At 41.3% G+C, this 22,333-nt stretch overlaps 1 protein-coding gene across 2 annotated transcripts in view; it reads left to right on the top strand.

The window, feature by feature from the left end:
* The window catches only part of GUCY1A2 (guanylate cyclase 1 soluble subunit alpha 2), a 431,042-nt gene that overhangs the window by 41,126 nt on the left and 367,583 nt on the right, over positions 1-22,333 (top strand). For both annotated transcript variants that reach the window (XM_030200255.1, XM_030200253.1), the window contains exon 2: positions 11,101-11,162. In XM_030200255.1, coding sequence (XP_030056115.1) covers positions 11,101-11,162 — 62 coding nt within the window. The remainder of the gene's footprint in view (positions 1-11,100; positions 11,163-22,333) is intronic.

The following is a 22,333-nucleotide window of genomic DNA, read 5'->3' as shown; positions in this document are numbered from 1 at the left end:
CTACTTTTACTCAGTTACATGTGATACTTGCAGTTAAAAAGAAAAAGTAAAAACAGAAGGGAGATGTAAATGATGATTCCTTAGTAAACCAAATGAAACAGCAAAACTGGGAACAGGGTTTTGCTATTGCAAACCTTGTCACGCAAATAGTGGATCATCTCATCTGAAATTTTGCTGTTCAGTGAGCATAACCTATAAGAACAGTGGTTGCCTGTGTTTGTTGAACTGATTACTGGCCTCCAGCCAAACAGAACAGTGATGAGTTGGGTCACTTTAAAGTGGAGATGAAGCTGAAGCTGGTAGCAATTCTTGGTGAGCAGACTGCTCATCATCTTATGGGAAATTTTACATTGGGGTAACTGTCCACTGGATTGATGAGTCTTTAGGGAGGAAGTCTACTTGTCTGGCCTTAAAACTGAAGGGTTCCCACACATTTGACCTTCTTGCATCAATTCTCAAAAATATTCAAACTTGCCATCAGATGAAAAAATTGTTAGAACAACGATTCCAACTTTGAGGAAGCCTTCTTTGTAATTGGACAGCGTGACAATGATAATGAAGATAAAGATGAAAATGCAAGTGATTAATACTTGTAATGCTGATGATAGTGATAATAATGATGATAACGTATTCTTTTGCTAAGAGATTCCCTTGATCATAACCTGCAGACCCAGTTAGAATGCAACCTGGCCTAATTTGAAGGAACTTTTTATCAGACTGAACAATCCACTTTCTGTTAGTACAGTTGAAAGAAAAAATATAAATTATTTTCAGCTTACAATTAGGAGCTCAAGAAAGGAAAGAAATTGGGAACCATATACATTTTCTCTAGTGAGATAGGTTCAGAGTTAAGTCAGTGTAAACTCAGTAAAATTAATAAATAAATACTGCTAGGCAGAGTGACTGCTGTGGTTTGGAGAAAGGACGAGGAAACTGTGTTTATCTTTAAGAGGAGATAGAGAGGGGCATAATCGACCAGAAACGCCTATCTCCATGGGCGTTTATCTCCGAGAACGGGTCCGTGAAGGGGCGGAGTGAACCGTATTTTCAAAAAAAATAGACGCCCATGTGTTATTCGCCAAGGTGTGAGCTGGGCGTTTTTGCTTTTCAGCGATAATGGAAAATGAAATCGCCCAGCTCAAAAACGAATAAATCCAAGGCATTTGTTCGTGGGAGGGGCCAGGATTCATAGTGCACTGGTCCCCCTCACATGCCAGGACACCAACCGGGCACCCTAGGGGGCACTTTTACAAAAACAAAAAAAAAGGTAAAAGAGCTCCCAGGTGCATAGCACCCTTCCCTTGGGTGTTGAGCCCCCCAAATCCCCCTCAAAACCTACTGCCCACAAGTTTACACCATTACTATAGCCCTAAGAGGTGAAGGGGGGCACCTACATGTGGGTACAGTGAGTTTGGGGGGGTTGGACGACTAAGCATTAAGCAGCACAATTGTAACAGGTAGGGGGGGGATGGGCCTGGGTCCACCTGCCTGACGTCCACTGCACCCCCTAACAACTGCTCCAGGGACCTGCATACTGCTGCTTGGGAGGAGGGTATGACATTTGAGGGTGAAAGTAAAAAGTTGTGAAACATCATTTTTTTGTGGTGGGAGGGGGTTAGTGACCACTGGGGGAGTCAGGGGAGGTCATCCCCGACTCCCTCTGGGGGTCATCTGGTCATTTAGGGCACTTTTTGGGGCCTTATTCGTGAAAAAACAGGGTCCAGGAAAAGTGCCCTAAATTCTAGCTACAAACGTATCCATTATCGGCGAAAGGCGCCCATCTCTGTTCGGGTGATAACCACGCCCCAGTTCCGCCTTCACCACGCCTCCGACACGCCCCCGTCAACTTTGTCCGCATCCGCGACGGAGTGCAGTTGAAAGCGTCCAAAGTTCGGCTTTCGATTATACCGCTTTATTTGTTTTTGTGAGAAAAACGCCCATCTCCCGATTTAGGTCGGCTCTTGGGCGTTTTTCTCTTTCGATTATAAGCAGGAGAGTCTATTTGTGCAGTGAGTTGTGGCATGTGCAGGGTTTAGAATTTTCACATGCATGAGCCTGGTATAATGAGTGATGTCATCAGGAAAGTTGAGTTGTAGGAGTCAGTTGGAAAACCTGAAGAGAGACAGAGGCAAGTGTGGCTGCAGTCTGAGTTTTAGGCAGAATTTAGAGATAAAAGAGGTTATCTAGTTTCAGGATTTTTAGTAGTCTGGGAGGAAAAGGGTACTGTTTCAGTGAAAAAGGGGAAAGAAAACTTCTGTTTACAGGGGATGAGAAAAACATTGGAACCCAGAAATGTATTTTAGTTGATGTCAGAGCTCTGAAAAGAGTTTGAAGAGCTTGGGAATTCAGAAAAACAATGTTCTCTTAAGGGATATGACATGGGATTAAAAGAGAAAGTTATTAACTTCATAGTTTCATTATAAAAGGGAACTGGTGTTTTGAGAGGCTGGTTTTAAAGGGAAAAAAAAAGCTTTTAAGAAAAACCAAATTCAGAGAAGAGTAACTTCAGGGAATACTGTGGGTTTTTGTTTAGCAATTTCTGATTGCTTTCCTGAGGTAGCTGGGGAGAAAGAGAAAAGCAGGGCTGGAAAAACAGTTTAGAATGCCCAGTGCTGTATTGAAGCTGAAGTGATCTTAAGCTTGAAGCAGCTTTAGAATGTTGGGGTCTGCATAGGGAGCAGTGCTGGAAGCTGCTTAGTGACTGACAAAATCTGAGACTTGACATGCTGTAGAATTTATGGGTTCTACAGTGAGAAAGGTTTGGGTGCTGCATTGTTGTGTGGAGCAGTGTTGAGAGTGTAGTGTACATTAAAAGACCTTATGGGATTTGGGGGATATTAGCCCAGGGACAAATAATTATATTTTGTTTTCAGAATTAGTTAGCATACACGGCTTTTCTGCCAAAGAAGACACTGATTCAGCTGCACACACAGGGAGTCAGGGTCTTTCTTCTTTGATTTATTTGAGAAGGTTAGTAGGTTCAGAAGACACCCTAAAGATCCAAGGAGGGGATCCAGAGACTGAACCAGCTGCTGAGAACCTAAGGTACCCACCGCAAGATAGCGATGGAGCCGGTGAAGTTGTTCTTTTAATACATATGTTTTTTTTGTGTGTGCACACTCAGTTTTCATTTTTAAATGCAAATGTCAGTATTGGTGACATTTTTACATGAACAGGGGAACTGAATCTAGAATAGGATTAAAAGACTAGTTTATAAATTACTTACTTGAAAATTAGGATGTTAGAATGGTTTGTTAGTTTTTTTAATAAACGTTAATTTATAACATTTACCTTAATTTGACAAAGGCTCTGGTAGTTTTTTTTTTTCTGTGGGGAAAAGCACTGTGACATTTTCAGGGCCTGTTCCTTCAAGTGAGCACACTCATGACATCATAGTGGGGGTTTACATCAGCAATCAAGATCCATCTGAACTTAAAGAAAGCAAAGGAAGATCTATTATAATTCTGTATCTCCCAGAATTTCCACCATTTTTGGTGAGGATTGAGGCTCAGTGTGTGTGTGAGTGAAAGTGAGTCTTCCCTGAAAATCCCTGCAGCAGCTGTCTAAAGGACATGCTGTCTTTAGGGCGGTTAAGGAAAAGTAAAATAAAGTTAGTCAGGAATCCAGAGCAGGAGATTTAATTTATTTTATTTTATTTGTCAGATTTTATAGAACAGGCTCATGAAACATGCAGGCTTCCATTTTGTAGCTGCACACATATAGGGAGGCAGACTCTCTCTTTTTTATTTATTTATTTAAGATTAGTTACAGGAAGAAGATAAAGAACAGATGAAAATATAAGACAGATGAAGCACTGAACTTAAGAGAGGTTGAAGACAGATAAGTAAAAGCTGGAAGAGGATTTTAAAGGACATTTTTTTTCTTTAAAGAGACACACACACATTTTACACATGCTTCGCTCTGGTTTACTAAGCAGCACTAGCAACTGTCCATGCGTTAGCACTTACGCTTTGAATGGTCTGTGTCAGCACTAGCGCGTCTTTGTAAACAGCCCCCTTACATAACAGGAATTATGATACTGTTTTTTTTATTACCAGCAAGAGAGAGAAACACTCATAACTGAAAGGAACAGTTTGATTATTTAAAATTTTTTAAATTAAATTTCACATGTACCTATTTGTTAAAGAATACTTCTGTACATCTTAAGGTACATTTGTTTCTGATTAGTATAATAGAAAAATTTGTGACTGGATACAGCTAGGATAGGATAAAGGATTTTAAACGTAATATGTTTTAAATAGAAAAGTGTTTTATTATTCTGAATTTTTAAACAAATTTTAACAGTTTTTAAAAATTGTAACGTTTTTTTAAACTTTATATCTGTGTAATAAAATCTCACTATTACACTTTAATTCCTGTGTCATCTTTAGTATATTGTTCATTGGGAATTGTGTAACATCCTATTTGATTCTCCTAAACAAAAACACTATTATTTCATAACTAGGTTCCCTGAACTCATTGTAAGCTCAGAGGTGGTTGGTAGTTATCTTTGTACCCCCTTACTCTGGGAAAGCGCTTGGTCTGAGGTAACTCGGCTGAGCATGACTATTACAAGGTTAATATAGGACTGAGGCGATTACCCCTGTAGTGAGGGGTTGCATTAATTTAACTCCAGATGAGTTACATTCAGGTACACTAGGTATTTCCCTGCTTCTAGTAGTCTCACAATCTAACCGCCATGTTTACTAAGCTGCGCGCGGCAACGCCAACACAGCCCATTCAAAGCGAATGGGCTATGTCAGCATTAGTGCACCACCAGCTGCTAGTGTGGCTTAGTAAACAGGAGGGTAAGTTTGTATGTAAGGCAATGGAGGGTTAACTGACTTGCCCAAGATCACAGGGCACATTGGTGGGATTTAAACTCTAGCTTCTTTAGTTCTCGGACTGCTTTCTCTAATAATAGAGTACTTCTTTGGCATGGAGATGTGGGATGAATTCCCAAATCTTCCATATGTCTTGTTCTTTAGTATCTGTTGCTTTTTTGCAGTGGTGAAGTTCCTAGTTGGGCAACAAAAGATTGTCAGTTTAAGTGCCAATGGGGCTCATTTTCAAAAGAGAAAAACGTCCAAAAAGTGACATAAGTCTGCATTTGGACGTTTATCTCACAAAAACATCCAAATCAGTATTTTCAAAACCTCTTTTTAGACGTTTTTCTCTGAAGTCCGTCAGAAGGATGTCTACATCTCAAGGGGGCATGTCAGGGGCATGTTCAAGGGTGTTCCTAAGACTTAGACATCTTTCAGCCATAATGGAACATAACAAAAACATCCAAGATTAAAACTTAGATGTTTTGAGCTAGACCTGTTTTTATTACGAATAAGGCACAAAAAGATGCCACAAATGACCAGATGACCACTGGAGGGAATCAGGAATGACCTCCCCTTACCCCCCCCCCCCAGTGGTCACTAACTCCCTCCCACCCCCAAAAATTGTGATGAAGAACATTACTTGCCAGCCTGTATGCCAGCATCAGATGTCATACTCAGGTCCATTACAACAGCATGCAGATCCCTGGAGTAGTTTAGTAGTAGGTGCACTGCACTTCAGACAGGTGGGCCCAAGCTCCTACCTCCCCCTACCTGTTACACTTGTGGAGGGAACTGTGAGCCCTCCAAAACTCACCAGAAACCCACTGTACCCACATATAGGTGCCCCATTCAACCGTAAGGGCTATGATAGTGGTGTACAGTAGGGGGTAGTGGGTTTGGGGTGGGTTTTGGGGGGGGATCAGCACACAAGGTAAGGGAGCAATGGTCAGATGTGTACCCGGGAGCAGTTTATGAAATCCACTGCAGTGCCCCCTAGGGTGCCCTATTGCTATCCTGGGATATCAGGGGAACCAGTCTACTAAAAATGCTGGCTCCTCCTACGTCCCAATGGCTTGATTTTGGACGTTTTGCACTTGGATGTTTTCTTTCCGAAAATGCCCCCCCAAACAAACGTCCAAAAAACAAAACATCCATAGTATTTTTGAAAAGAAAAGATAGATGTTTATCTTTTTCGAAAATGACCTTCTTTCCTGTTCAGAATTTGAACGTTTTGAGTAAAATGACCAAATTCTGATTTAGACATTCTATCGAAAATGCCCCTCAGTATCTACTGGCAGATGCATCGTGTGGTCCTGAGGCATGTGGAGTACTGCACAAGATGTTTGGTAATTTGTTACTGAAATAAGTTATCTAGAGTGGTGTTGGAATCTCCAGGATTGGATGTTTTGAAGTCAAAATTAAAAAGACATCTTTCTGGATTAGTTCAGTTGGATACTTCCGTGAAGCAGAGTAATAGATTTATTGACTTTCTGAGGTCACTTTCCTCTCCGTGATTCAAGGTTTCTGAGGTCTTTATTGTCATCATTACACTCTCTGGCTTTGTTACAACTGAATAGTTTTTTTTCCTAACAAATTTGTAAATCCCACTGTATGATGTGTTCAATGGTTGTATTGATTATTTTATACACTAGATTAATGTGACATTTAAATGTGAACATTTCAGCAGTAAGAATGATCCTTAATAGATTATTAGGAATCATAACTGCCTCCTTTCTCTAGGCCAGTTCTGCTGTGGAAGTTCATATTTTCCACAGACAGCTAATACACCCTGTTTTTCAAAATACCCCACCGACGCAACATAAAATACCGAACACTTGTGATACAATACAACCAAAGACCGTAATGGACATTACCTGACTTCCTCTCATCTCCCTCTTTAAGTTCCCCCCTCCAGTTACCTATCATACCACAATATCACTTTGTAATCATTCATATCATGTATTTGTTCAGACCAGAATCGGCTAACGCCATTAATGGTAAAATGTAAGCCACATTGAGCGTGCAAAAAGGTGGGAAAATGTGGGATACAAATGTAACAAATAAATAAATAAAAGTGTTTTCTTCATTTTGGGACCCTTTTACTAAGCTGCAATAAAAGGGGCCCTGGGCTAGTGGCAGTGGCCATTTTTGCTGTATGCCAGGGCCCCTTTTAGTGCAGCAGGTGAAGATAGCCAAAAATGAAATGGCTGTGCAGTATGTTCGCACTTGCCACGTGGCCATTTCGTGAGGGGGGAGCACTTACTGCCACCCATTGAGGTGGCAGTAAGGGCTCCTGTCATAACCCAGTGGTAACTGGGCAGTGCCTGATGCTGCCCAGTTACCGCCGGGTAACCCCTCCTGCAGAAATAGGCCGGCAGCAGATCCAGGTTTATGCACAGCGACCCTTTAGTACAAGGGCTCCTTTGTGACCTTGGCAACATAGAAACAGAGAAAATGAGCATATAGATTATCCAGTCTGCCCATCCATGCCAACTACTAATCTCTTCTAGCCTTTCCAGGTCCGCAAGCCTCTCCTCATACGTATTTCCATAACTTTGCTCATCAGGGATACTAGACTGCCAGGTCTGCAGTTACCTGCTTTTTCCCTGTTCCCACTTTTGTGGAGTGGAGCTGCACTATTTGCTCTACTCCTGTCCATCTACACATCCTTTGTCTTTAAAGACTAGTTGAGCAGAGGATTGACTGGTGCAGTCTGCATTCCTTGCAGCTGTTTTCGCATTCTAGGGTGTGCTCCATCAGTTCCCACTGCCTTATGTGTTTTCATTTGTGTAAGTGCTATCAATACTTCATCTTTGGTAAAGGGATTTGAAAGTGTTTTACAATCATGCCCTTGCATCCTGCCTTTTTGGACATCAATATCCCCTTCTGTATATGGTGAGGAAAACAACTTGTTAAGCCTGCAGCTCTTCCTCAATAATGCTTCCACTTGTAGCTGGAGAATAGTTGTGGTTCAAAGAGTAAGAAAAAAGATGGATAAAATACACAGTCCAGTGCAGTATGGTAAAAGTCACTTGTATTTAAATGAGCCCGATGTGGCCATGTTTTGGCTTGTGCCTGTATCAGGGGCATAAACAATAATCCTGTAGACTTGTTCAGTCTCCAGATTGTAAAATTGTATCTGACAGATGTATCTTAATAATGATCCACTTATGAAGACTGGTCTCAAAACACAGGTAAATGAAACTCTTGTTTGCTGAGCTGCATCAGACTCATTTGAATAAAAGTGACATGCACCATACTGCGCTGACTTTGGGGCCCTTTCACAAAGGCGCGGGAGGGCCTGCACATGTACAATGTGTACCAAATTGGTACTACTGCCCGGCTAGCTCGTCAACCAGGCGGTAATTCCGAATATAGTGCACACTGAATCTCGCTGTAGAAAATTATTTTCTATTTTCTACCGCGGGCCGCTTACCCAGCGGTAAACAGCAGTTGGCTCGTGCTGCATGCTTACTGGGTAGTGAGTGAGACCTTACTGCTAGATCAATGGGTGTCAGTAAGGTCTCAGGCCGAAAATGGACGCGCGCTGGTTTCAACTTTAGCGCACATTCGTTTTCTAGACGCAGTAAAAAATGGCCCAGCGTGCGCCCAAAAGACGCGCTCACACTACCACAGGCCACTTTTTACTGCGGCTTAGTAAAAGGACCCCTGTGTGTTTTATCCCTACATTCCTCCCCGTGAACTCCGCTCTCTAAACAAATCTCTCTTGTCGTCCCCCTTCTGCTCCACCGCTAACTCCAGCCTTCGTTCCTTTTATCTTGCGGCACCTTATGCCTGGAACCGTCTTCCCGAACCCATACGTCTAGCTCCATCTCTACCTGTTTTTAAATCTATGCTGAAAGCTCAGCTTTTCACTACTGCCTTTGGCTCCTAACCACTACTCATTTGCCCTCCTCCTCCTCTGTTCCTCTTTACCCTGTAATTCCCTTGCCCGTAATGTCTTGTCTGTCTGTTTTACCTAGATTGTAAGCTCTTTGAGCAGGGACTGTCTCTCTATGTCAAATGTTCAGCGCTGCGTGCGTCTGGTAGCGCTATATAAAATGCTATTAGTAGTAGTAGTATGTTCTTTTTGTTGCATCGTGCCTGTCTTTTTGTTTTGAAAGGCTACGGTTCTCATAGATTGATGCAAGAGTTTGCAGAAATGAGGTGGAAAAGAGTAAGCATAAAATATGTTTTGAAGAAATTGCAAGTAATGGGCTCAACTGATTGTTAGTCAGGAAATGGCAGTTTGCACTGAAAAACAACATTGCGACAGTTGAAGCACCAGGTAGTGAAGTGCATCATTTAGATGATGTGGCAAGCGTGAGTATAGACTTATTACAAATGTATTCAGGATGATATATCCCAAATTGTATTGAAATTCATCAGGTTTTGACAAGAGCTGTGCAGAAAACAAGCTTTGTGTAGGTTTAAAAAAAAAAAAAAAAAACAGTATATATAAGCTTGACCAGGGACTATAATAATAATAATAATAGTGATAGATAAAATCAGCTAAATATAAGGAAGATTGTGTCTGTTTATAGAAGCCTGAAAAAGAGTGTGCAGTAATAGAAATTCCTTGTTTTGTTTCCTGTTATATAAAAAAAGGAGAGTCAAGGTGGGCTTGATTTATGATCAATAGACAAAACTAGTGAGGCCCCACTTGGAGTACTGTGTTCCGTTTTGGAGACGAAAAAACAAAACCCAAAGAGCAATGTGACAAAATTCTCTCTTGTATATGCAGTTTTTTTTATAACTTTTTAAAAATAATATTTTGCAATTTAGATATAATAATTTATATCTAAATTGCATAGAGCTATTAAATAGCTAGTTATGTTCTTTTTATTCTATCAGCAAAACAATTGTGGATGAAGCATTTGTTTCATATTGAACCCCAAAGTTGCAAGAGGTTTTGAAGATTAAATTGAAGAAGTTGATAATGTTGATATTAGGAGCAGTTGGACATTAACAAAATACGCTGGAGGTTTTTTTTCTGGACAGATGATCAATTCTGTGTACTGTGGTATGGACAATATTGTAACCCCGTTAGGGTGATTATCACATTGTCATTGTGTGTAACAAACCACAGTCTACTGAGGTCATGTTTTCTCTTTTGCACCTTTTTTACCTTTAGTAAACAAATGTGGGCTTCTGTGATTAGTATGATAATTATATGATATCTAAATTTCAAAATATTATTTAAAAAGTTGTAAAAAAGTACATATAGAAGTACACACTGCTCTTTTGTTTTTTTGTTTACACATTTTTGAGTGGTGTCGCCAGTGTTTTTTTTCTATGTTCATTTTTGGCGGCCATATCTTGCTAAGGATGTATTAAGACTTGAAGCTGTGCAAAGAAAAGCTGCAAAAATGGTATGGGATTGTGTTACAAGATGTACGAGGAGAGGCTTGCTGACCTGAACATGTATACCCTGGAGGAAAGGTGAAAGAAGGGTGATACGTTACAGACGTTCACATTTTTGAAAGGTATACTTTGTATTGTTAACTGAATATTTTTACTGCTGTAATTGTCTGTTGCTTATGTTTGATTTATTCTTATTGTACACCACCTTGAGTGAATTCTTTCAAAAAGGTTGTAAATATATCCTAATTAATCCACAAACAAACCTTTTCCAGAGACAGGAAGGTGGTAGAACTAGAGGACGTGAATTGCGGTTGAAGGGGGGCAGACTCAGGAATAATGTCAGGAAGTATTTTTTCACGGAGAGGGTGGTAGATACTTGGAATGCCCTCCTGCAGGAGGTGATGGAGAGGAAAATGGTAATGGAATTCAAAACAATGCGTGGGATAAACACAAAGGAATCCTGTTTAGAAGGAATGGATCCACAGAATCTTAGTGGAGATTGGGAAGCAAAGCCAGTGCTGGGCAGACTTCTACGGTCTGTGCCCTGAAAATGGCAAGGACAAGTCAAGGTCAGGTATACATATGAAGTATCACATACCATGTGTAATAAGTTTATCTTGTTGGGCAGACTGGAAGGACCATACAGGTTAATCTACTGTGTTACTATGTTAGATACATTCATAATCACTGATGAGAAAAGAGAGAAACAGCACTTCTGCATTTGTTCTTATGCCTAACTGTGGCAAATTATGTGGAAAATGGATAAAATAAGGTAATAATGTTATAAAAAATTCAATTGCTCATTCACTGAGTAGCCAGTAGTTACCTGCTCAGCTCTTGTGCTAGGAGTCATTTTGACAATAATTTACTGATCATGTTTTTTTTCTTCATTCTTAATATCTTCTAGCCTCAGACTATACAGCTGACTCTCCAGAGGACACTGCAGTATTATGAGCATCAAGTCATTGGGTAAGTGTGGAAAAAAGATTTTCCTAGTTATCAGATGGTGAATAAAAGATAATTGCTCGCTGATGATTGTTCAGTTAATGCCTTTCTACACTGAAAGCCCTCACTGTGAATGGAAGAAAATTACAGCCGGGCTGAGACATGGGCAGACTTTTACCTTAGACATTATTATTCAGTTTGGTATTTTATTAATTTGCCTGCATTCTCTTTCAATTCCTTGTGTCATTTCTTTCTATTATTTTAATTCCGCACATGAAGGGCAATTTTATATGAACTGACTGCCAATATTTATGACTGCCAATATTTATCTACCTATTGGGGTGAATTCTATAAATGGCATCTAAAAAAAAATCAGCACACACAAAAAAAACTTGCTTAAGCAGTATTATAAGCTATGCCTAAAGTTCAGATAACTCTACGGCAGAGAGGTTGCACTAAATTTAGATGCCACCATTTGTACCAGCGAAAACGTGGTACAAATGCCCTTGACTAAATTTATGCACGGAGCACCCATATTTTATAGATACGCATGTAAATCAAAACCACATCCCCGATCCACCCTGAAACATTCATGACCCTTCCATTTCCTTTCCCCCTTTTTCAGACTACACATACATTTTAGGTGTGGATCCTGGGCCTAAATTTACTTGTAAATTCCAATTAAATCTGAATAGTGGCAATAATTGCTTGTTAAAAAGCCAATTATTGGCACTAATTGGCTAGTTATTCTATTAAATTGCATGCTTAAATCAGGTTTTTTAAAAAATCAACTGTTTTTTTCACCTACGGTGAGTTTTTACGGTTGGTTGGTTTTTCTCCTTTTCTTCCCTTAGTGGAACTGATGATATTAACTGACTCCCTTATAGATAGTGGTTGTTTAATACATTTGTATTTATCCCTATTGGGAGATTTGAGGTTCCTATTAATTAAAGTGTTCATTGTTGAGGGGACACCCGCAAACTATAGAGTACAAACTTCTTTATATATTTAGTGAATGGTCATTTATTAAGTTTGGATTTCCCCGTGTAATATAATGCTTAAATCAGGCACATGCCTCAATTTGTACACACAATTTTTCATGACTTTTATAGAATCAGGGGGATTGTGTGCATAAATGTTTAGAATACTGGCATATGTGCATGTATGTGCACATATACACCTGGATTCTATAAACGGCTCACCAATTTTCAAGTACAACATTGCGTGTGATCCCAAGATGCGCGTGCAAATAAATTGGCTAATGTGCCAATCAGCACCAATAATTGGGTGCTAACAATCAATTAATGGTACTAATTGTCAAGAATTTGGATTTGTACGCACATCTAGCTACGTGCTATACTGTAAAGATCCACGTATAAAACTTTAAGCATGCAACTCAAAAGAGGGTGTGGCCATGGGAGGGGCATGGGCAAGTCAGGGGCGTTCACTAAAGATGTGCATCGTATTATAGAATACTGGGGATCCATTCCTAACTTACGTGCCAGGATTTATATGTGGTTTCAGTTGGGGTAACTTCTTGTACCCAAAGTTGAATGTGGATCCCAGTGCTACATGCACTGAAGCACCCTTTATAGAATTCCGTTCAGCGCCGATTTTTTTCGGTGCTGAATTTTGACTGTCATTTACCGAATCTATTCCTTAGGGGCTGGATTCTATATATGGTGCCTGAAAAATCTGCGTGAAAAAAAATTACAGCTAAGCATATTCTCTAAAGTATGCCTAAATTGTATAGAGTAGACTTACATTTCTGCATAGTATATAGAATACGCTGAGCGGCTCACCATGTGACTAAACTTGGTCACGTCCATTTAGGCCATGTTTTACTTGGTGTAAATCCTGACATCTAAATTAGGTGCAGATTGGGAATATTCTATAATAATGGGCATAGATTTTAGAAATGCCCACGCTCTGTTCTTGGCCCCACCCCCATTTTTATCTATGCCTTAGAATTTAGGCGCACCATGTTATAGAATACACTTAGTGAATTGTGTGAGTAATTCTCAATTAATGCCAATTAGTGCTGATAATTGCTTGTTAACATCCAATTAACAGTGCTGATTAGCTAGTTAACCAATTAAGTTATGCACATTGTTATGAATATGCCTCGGTTTCCGCTGGAATTTTCAGGTGCCATATATTGAATCCGGGGATAGATGCTTATTTTAGAAGCACTATTTGTGGTCCTTTTTTTTTTGCTTTTTTAATGTGTTAATATATTTTTATTTTACATTTATATAGTTAACATAAATGTTTAGGTATTTCCTAATCATGATTAACAGGAAAAAATTATTTACTAAAGAAAACAATTATCATCCCTTTGTCCACATATTTTGGATCCAAGTACTAGGAAATAAATAAAAATACAAAGGAAAAATAATTATCAGTAGAGCAGTAGAGAGCATGAGATTCGCAACCGATACACAGCAATTTCAATTACTAGATGTGACCAAGGTATCCCTAACACCTTCTTTAGATTTTACATATTCTAGTAGCTTCTTCAGGTCCAAAAACACACAATTGTTTAAATTTAACATTACTAAACACCTGCAAGGGAATTTCAACACAAACATACCACTTAAATTAAGAATTCTAAGTTTTAAAGCTAAGAATTCTATCCTTCTTTTCTGTGTTTCCTTTACTAAGTCAGGAAAATTTTTTATTTTTGCTCCCCAAAAGTCTGCATTCATATGTCGAAAATAAGTTAGAAAAATATTATTTTTGTCTGGCTCTAAAGCAAAAGTCACAAGGAGGGTTATTACATCCAAGGAACTTTCCAGAAATTGAGTCAAGTTTAAATCAGATTGAGGTCGTACTGTAGATCTAGAAGTTCCCATGATATATTGGGCTCTGATTACGGGTGGGTAACCCTCAGTCGGTATTTCCAATATTTCACCAAAATATTTTCTTAGCATATCAAGAGCTGAGATGGGAATGGGAAATGGGACTTGATATACCGCCTTTCTGAGGATTTTGCAACTACATTCAAAGAGGTTTACATATATTCAGGTACTTATTTTGTACCTGGGGCAATGGAGGGTTAAGTGACTAGCCCAGAGTCACAAGGAGCTGCAGTGGGAATTGAACTCAGTTCCCCAGGATCAAAGTCCACTGCACTAACCACTAGGCTACTCCTCCACTTAGATGAGTGGTGACTTATGAAAATTTAAGAACCTCAAGTTATTTTTCCTTCCTTGGTTCTCCAAGTACTCCAGCTTACAAACGTGTACATCTCTGTCCTTAATAGCTATAGAGGCAAAACTTTGTAAACGCTCTATCTCCCCTTCTAATGATTCGGGTTTATACTTGTGATTTTCAAAATTATCAGACAAAACTAACCCCCCTGTTTACTGATTGTTTCAAATCCACAATCTCTCCTTTTAAAAGAGAAACCTGAAGGAGGGAGGAATTTAAACCCTGAATCGCATCCCATAATAGTTCTAATGTTACTATAGCAGGTTACACCAATACTCCATTACTTCTGGAAGTAGAGCCTCAGGTAGGAGGGGAGGTAAGTTGACAAGCCTGACTCTCCTCTGAAGGTTCTCTTCCTGAGTTTAACACAGCCTCGGGTCCTCCTCTCGCAACAAGAGAAGCCTGTTCCCTCTCGGGCGCTTCCACACGTTGTGTCCCCGTCGGCGTGTATCTACTGCCTGGTATTGGAGGTGCTGTGTAAGAGGGAGGGCTTAGTGAGACTCCCTCGATGCTACGGTCCGCTTCCAAAGTTGCGGATTCAGTTGAAACGATCACCAACTCTCCTAGCCTCTGGATGCCAAAACTTTCCAGGGTAGTCTGACGGGCGGGTGGGGATTCCAAAGGACTTGAGGTGGTAAGTGGCTTTGGCTTCCCTTTCCTTTTCCCCATTCTAACACTGGGGAAAGTTCCCAACCCTGGCCACCTCAGCGGTGTTCAGGAGCTCCGTGTAGCCGTGTCTGCTCTAGTCGCCATCTTGGATCCCATTTGGGAGGGGGGGGGGGTCCTTTTACTAAACTGTGGTAAGTGGTAGTGTGCACCTACTGCCCCTTAGAATGGCTGTACCTGCGATGCACCCAGGCATCCTATGGAAATTCTGTGATCTGTACACGTAAACCATGTGCTACATTTTTTTTAAATTTTATTGCAGAAGGGGCATGTCTGGGGGGGGCGGAGAATCTGCATTTTTGTGCTAATCAATTGGCTCAGCTACATTACCGCTCACTAAATGATTAGTGCAGAATTAATGTGTGAGCCCTTACTGCCTACAAAATAGATGTTGAGAAGTGCTCATGCGCTAATTTTTTTAATGGCCACACGCTAATGGCAACATTAGCACATGGCCATTACTTTTTTTTTAAAAGAGGAAAATCAGCCTTTTTACTACAGATAACAACCAATTATTGATGTTAATTGATGCTCATTAAAATTTGTGTGCACATCTGTCTGCATGCTGTTCTATAAGGCATGGCACTTAACTCTACTAGCCATGCCTAAATTTACATGTGTACATTTCAATTAAGTTTAATTAGTGTGAGTAATTGCTTGTTAAAAAAAAACAATTAGCACATTATTCAGTTAAATTGTGTGCACAAATTGTGCACACACCCAAATTTGCATATGCAATTATTAATGACTTTTATAGAAATATTTATTTAGATTTTGCTCACAACCTTTCAGTAATAGCTCAAGGTGTGTTACACTCACGTACACTGGGTATATTTCTCTGTCCCTGGATGGCTTACAATCTAAGTTTGTACCTGAGGCAATAGAGGGTTAAGGGGCCTTTTCACTAAGCCATGGTAAGCTCTATGCACATGCGGCGTGCACCCAAATGAGACTACTGCCAGGCCAGTGCACCCTCCTGGCGGTAATTTCAGGGTTGGCGTGCACCCATAACGCATGGGTGAATTATTTATTTATCTATCTCCTCCTAAGCATGCTGGTTCTGGAGGTAATTGGCGCGTGCCAACCGGTCACCGCATGTGTAGTGCATGAGCCTTTACCGCTAGATCAATGAGTGCTGTTAAGGGCTCAGGCCAGTTTTGGGCGCGCGTTTGTTTCGTTTTTACTGCAGGCCCTTTTCCTGTCCCATTAAAAAACCCTTTTTGGTAGATGCTGTAAAAACTGGCCCACTGCATGCCCAACACACGTGCCTACACTACCGGTTTAGTAAAAGGGCCCCTAAGTGACTTGTCCAAGATCACAAGGAGCAGCAGTGGGATTTGAACTGACCACCTCTGGAGGTCAAGACAGGTGCACTAACCACTAAGCCATTCCTCACTGTGTGCACTAAGGGTGAATTCTGTAACTAAGTGATTAATTGCTGTTATATAATACTTTAGGTGCAGGCATTTGGGTACTCTGTGACAGGCATAAATGCACCTGCCTGAATGAGGCAGTTATGCGTAAAGGTGATCATATTCTAAACAGGGCCGCCGAGAGACTGGGCCGGGCCCGGGGCAAGGCCACCCTCTGGGCCCTGCCCCCCCTCCGAGGTCGTCGTCGTCGCTGTCCCCCCTCCATTCACCACCGATTCAAATCATAGCGCCTCACCTCGACCTCGCTCCGTGTGAAAGAAGCACAGCAGCGGCAGTCTGCAGATCGCATCCGTTCGGGCCTTCCCTCCCTGTGTCCCGCCCTGCAGCACTGGGCCCCCCTTGGAGGCATGGGCCCAGGGAATTTTGTCGCTCCTGCCCCCCTCCTCGGTGGTCCTGATTCTAAAAGCTTAGCACATAACTGCTTGGCATGCCCTTGCCTCTCCCATGTCCACACCTTTCTCACATGTATGAGAATTTAGAATTAAATTCTAATATAATATATCACCAAAGCACAGTTATTTGTAACTGCAAATTAGGGCCAACTTGTGTCAATTAACTCCAATAATCACCAATTATTGGTTAACTGTGTCAACTGACACCTAATTAGATAATTAAGTTACATGTGTAACTGACACTGTTCTATACCCTGTGTGTGCAATTTTGTCCACCAAGCTTGAAAATGTGCACACAAGATTGTAGAATTAGGGGAGACAGTGCTTAAACTGTATTTGGCAGCAGCTTTCTAATGCTTAGGCTAGACAGGAACATTCAAAGGGAAGAAAGGAGCGTTGTTATTATCATTCCCTAGTCTGAGTAGGTAAAAATGAGCCACAGGGAGATACAATGATTTGCCTGAGGTTACACTGACCTGCAGTAATGTCAGTGTGCAACCTCACATCCCAGTAGATTTCCTGGCTTCCTGTTCGTTGTTCTAATTGCCAACCACATCTTCATTTAATCACATCAGGTTTACCACAGCATATTTCTTGCTGAAATTGGATGCATTTGCCTGGTAGACTTAAGGGCTCATTTTTGAAACAGAAAAACGTCACAAAGCAGCTGTAGCTGGGTCCCCCTTCCAGGACCCAGCCAGGCTCAACCCTGCTTAGCTTCCTTCTTCACCCGACTGTTGCCTCACGCCACACCACCTTGGCCTGTTCTGGGAACTCAGCGCCAGACCCCCTGAGAGCTTGCAGGACTTCCTCCTCTCTCTATTGTTTCCACAGAGGCTCAATCAAGGCAGAACGTTTATAGAAAAAAAAAACTTTATTTTCTTGCTTCCATTCAGCATAGACACAAAAGGAAAACACCTTACTCCCAGGTTGTTAAGGTTTGCTGCCAAAGTCTCATTCAGGGTTTAAACAGTCCATATAACTTCACTTTAGCCAAAATTACTTCTTTTAGGGAACAGTACATGATCAGAAAGAAAACAGCATAGCTTGGTAGGTTGCAGGCCCAGACCTTTCCAGTATGAAACAGTTTACACAGTCTTTCTTATAGCACAGCTACACAGCTTTGGTCCCACCTGGTTCAGACTGGGGTTTCAATTGTGCCCATCCCTCTTTCTCTCCCAGGGGCTGCACCTGTTTCCTCTTTAGTAGAGATCTCTCCCAGCGCCTCAGTCTCTCTCCTCTGGTCTTCCACCAGTCTCTCCAAGGCACAGCTAGCCACCCTCTTACAGCAGCTTTTCGGGTTTGAGCCAGAGCTCCAATCTCCATCTTTTCCTTCTCTAGTCCTTCAGTAACCTCCATTTTATCCTCCTCTTCAACTTCACCCGCCCCCAACCTCTCCAGCTGGCCCTCATCACCTCCCTCAGCGACCATTTCCCAATCTTCTATCTCCTCCCATAATTCTTGCACAGCTGGGTGGGGAAGAGAGGGATTCTGGGACTGGTAGTTCCTCCTCTTCTTCCTTAACCCGGCCAACCTCTCTGCCTCCGGTAGCGCAGCTTTCTGAATGTGGGTGTTGTGCACATGAAGTCTGCCCCGTTGGGGTTCCCCAGCTGCCTGCACCCCCCTTCTGCGTGCCTTCCCGGATCCCCTTTCACCTACCCTCTCACACAGCAGATGGTGTATTTTTTGTCTAAAACGTCCAAATCGCTATTTTCAAAATACATTTTCTATGTAGTTCATCTGCACTGTGTCCAAATCACAAGGGGACATGCTGGGGGCATGTTGGGGGTGGGATTTCAGCGTTCCCAGAACTTGGACGTTTTCCTGCCATAATGGAAGAAAGCAAAAACGTGCAGGGCTAAAAGTTAGATGTTTTGACCAGCTAACCACTAGAGGGATTAAGGCATGACCCTTCCTTACTCCCCCAGTAGTCACTGACCCCCTCCCACCCCCAAAGATGTGAAAGGAACATTACATACCAGCCTCTATGACAACGTCCTATTAGATCAGTAAGCAGGTCCCTGGAGTAGCCTAGTGGTTGATGCAGTGCACTGTAGAGGAGGGGACCAGGCCCATAGTTCACTCTAACAGTTACACTTGTGGAAGAAAGTATGAGCCCTCCAAAACCCACCAAAAATCTATTGTACCCACATATAGGTGACACCCGCAGGCACAAGGGCTATTGTAGTGGTGTACAGTTGGGTACAGTAGGTTTTTGGTGGGTTTTGGAGGGCTTACCATACAATATAAGAGGGTAATGGTGAGATGCGTACCTGGGATCTTTTGTGTGAAATCTGCTGCAGTGCCCCCTAGGGTGCCTCACTGCTCTGCTGGGATGTCTGTGTGGCTAGTCTACTAAGAATCCTGGCCTCCCATATAACCCAATGGCTTGTTTTTGTGCATTTTTCCCTTGGATTTTTTTTTTCAAAAATAGAAAAGGAAAATGCACTGAGCACAAAACGTCTAGGAAATTGCCATTTTCGAAACAAAAAGACTTTTTCTGATTCGAAAATTGCTATGCTCACCACTTGAGTGTTGGATGTTTTCAGCAAAACGTCCAAAATCGGATTTAGAAGTCATATCAAAAATGCCCCTTCACATCAGTTATCTAATCCTGATATGCCATTTTCCAAAGTATTCCTTTCTATTCTGCTATGTGCATTCATTTTTCCAAATAAGGACTGCGAATCCTGGAAATTTATGCATAGTACAGGCCACGTCTCTGTTAATAGCTGTGAGCCTGGTTATGGTTAACTAATACAATTTAGGGAAAAGATTTTTATTGCTCAAATATAGGAGGTTTGAGGTACCTTTTTTTTTTGTGTGTGTGTTGCTTAATCCATTTTACAGTTCAGACAGTTGTTTCTACTAGAGGGCATCGTTTTTGTAAAATGCTAGCTTTGTGAAAATTGAAAAGGAATTCTATGCTCCTACTCAGTCACTGAAATAGTACCCTAAGAGTACAGAGAGCGAGAGCCCTTTCTTTGGGAAGCAGACATACTGCTTGCTGGCGGTTATGATACCTGTTGGAGAATGGATGGAAAGGCACCCTTCTGACAAAATCATTTATTACTGCTGAAGGGATTGCTTTGAATGCCAAGTTTTAGATAATAGCTCTCCATGGACTGCAAGCTACTATTTCGGAAAAAAAGAATTAAGGGGAAAAAAGTGCCACACTGACAGGGTCAATTATCAGTTCAGGCCCCTAAAGACAAACTGTAAACCAGGAAAAAAAATGGATGAAAGGAAAAGGCATGTGAAATATATGTAGCCAGATATCGCAATCGGAATATTTATTTCAAAATGTTACATGAAAACGCTGTCAAACAGAAGGGAATAGTTTCTACTGAATGCAAAGTTTATCAGGCCTGCATCCTGAGAAGAATTTTGCAGTACATTTCCTCTTGGAGCCCTTGGCCACCTAACAAGCCTGTCTTCTCTCTGTCACTAAATCCCGCTTCATGAATGAGATTATGATGCTATTGTATTTTTTTACAGCTGAAAAATAACTTTAGTGCAAGCTAACAAGGCAGAGTTGGCAGACAACATGCAAGGATTGTAGTTTGAAATTCCCCTATGTGAAGGATGGTGGCAGCTTTGTAATGGTTAGTGCAGCAGGTTGTGGACCTGGGGAACCAGGTTCAATTCCCACTGCTGCCTGACAGTCGTCAGTGGGCTAAGATCCTGGGGAACCAGGTTCAGTTCCCTCTGCAGTTCTGTGTGACCCCGGGCAAGTCACTTAGGCCTCCATTGCCCCAGGTACAATATACTTAGATTGAGAGCCCATCTGGGGCAGTGCAAGTACCTGAATAGTTATATGTAAACTACCTCAATTTGTGCTTCGAAAGAGGCAGAATATCAAACTGATAAACTTAAACTTATATTGCTGTTCAAAGTACAACTCTGGTGCATTTCTCTTTCAAAATATGCTTGTACACTTGCAGGTACAATGTACTCCTTGGTGGGCAAGCTCAGCAGGCTATTTAAAAATTGCCCTGTAAAATATTGAGGGCAGTTTTCATAGCCATTATCCTTCCTCAATTCAGCTAGAATTATGTGCAATATTTCACAGCATGGGGGACTTCTAGATAGAATACTATGAGGTGTTCTACAGAGCCACATTACAGTCAGAAAGGAAAATAATGCTTCTAGATTGTATTTTCAAATCTATATGTATTATTTTCATTGAATTTTCAACTGCACAAAAAGCAGGTTCAAAGTCCATGAGCACTTTTTACTTGTGGATGATTTTCAAAGAGAAAATTAGATGGAAGATTCCAATTATGGCCCTCAGGCCCACTGTAGCCAGTCAGACTTTCAAGATAATCAATGAATATGCATGAAATTTATTTGCATACAGTGGAGGTATACTGTCTCTTGCATATTAATAGGAATAACCTGAAAACCCAACTGGCAAAGGGAAGGGTGCAGGACTATGCTGCCTAGCGTCTGTTGCTAAAGGCAGTATTGAATGAATGATGCAGGTCCCTATCTTTTTTTTTCTCTCTCCCTCTTAAATCATATCCTAACCAACTCTTTCTTTGTGTTCCCCCACATGTTTCCTTCCCCCTCTCACAACATAAGATCCTTGCAACTAACTCCTATCTGCTGCTTTCTTCCCACTCTTTCCCCAAAGCTGTTCCTCACCATAATCTCTCCCCCTTCTGTCTTCTCCCTCCCAACCCCCAAACTGGACCTCACCATTTTCTCTCTCTTCTCTCCCCAGAAAGCCAGATCCCACTGTACTTGCGCTTCTACCTTCCCCCATTTGTTCTTTTTCAGTTACTTTTATGCAGCTCCTTTAAAAATTCCAACCATAGCAGAGGTTTGATTAGAGCCAGTGTTGTCTATATTTTTGTCCCAGTGCCAGAATTAAAGAGAGCTTGGCCCAAACCAACTCACAAAATATAAAAAGCTGCAGGACTCTGGCAGAGAGCTCAGAGCTGCTGCAGTGGGAGGGATGGGGGAAGGAGAATATCAGTTGTACTTAGGGTTGACAGATCTCTCCAAGGCTGATCTACCCATTGCTCTCTCTAAGAAATTTAGAACTATAAGGTTAAGCATGTGTGACCCTTGTCCCAAGGTCAGGGTTTTAATCTATTCTTGAATCTAACCTTTGTCTGAACACTTAAGTACCATTGATGTTTAGCGATACTTCTTGTTCAGTTGATTATAAATATAGGTAAAATGAGTTATGCTGTTAAGACCAGATGATGTCAGCAGTGACAACTGCTCAGTAGAAAGGTTGAGAGTTGCAATGTGAAGCTATTCTACTTTTTTTCATATTTTACTCTCAGCTGTTCTTGGCTTCTGCTGGGCCAGAAATCAGCATATTGGATACTCTCCATGGAGAGAGTAAGCAATATACTCTACTCCTAGGCTTAAGGCCTTCCTTTTCTTCTTTCTGAAGAGCTGTTAGAAGGAATTATGGAATAACGGAATGAAATAACCTTTTGTCTTCATGAAAGTCTTTGGGGCTTATTTTCAAAAC

This window comes from Microcaecilia unicolor, chromosome 4, assembly GCF_901765095.1.
Source record: "Microcaecilia unicolor chromosome 4, aMicUni1.1, whole genome shotgun sequence".
Classification (NCBI taxonomy): domain Eukaryota; kingdom Metazoa; phylum Chordata; class Amphibia; order Gymnophiona; family Siphonopidae; genus Microcaecilia; species Microcaecilia unicolor.
The sequence above is the reverse complement of the archived record's forward strand: the minus strand, read 5'-3'. Positions and strand labels throughout refer to the sequence as shown.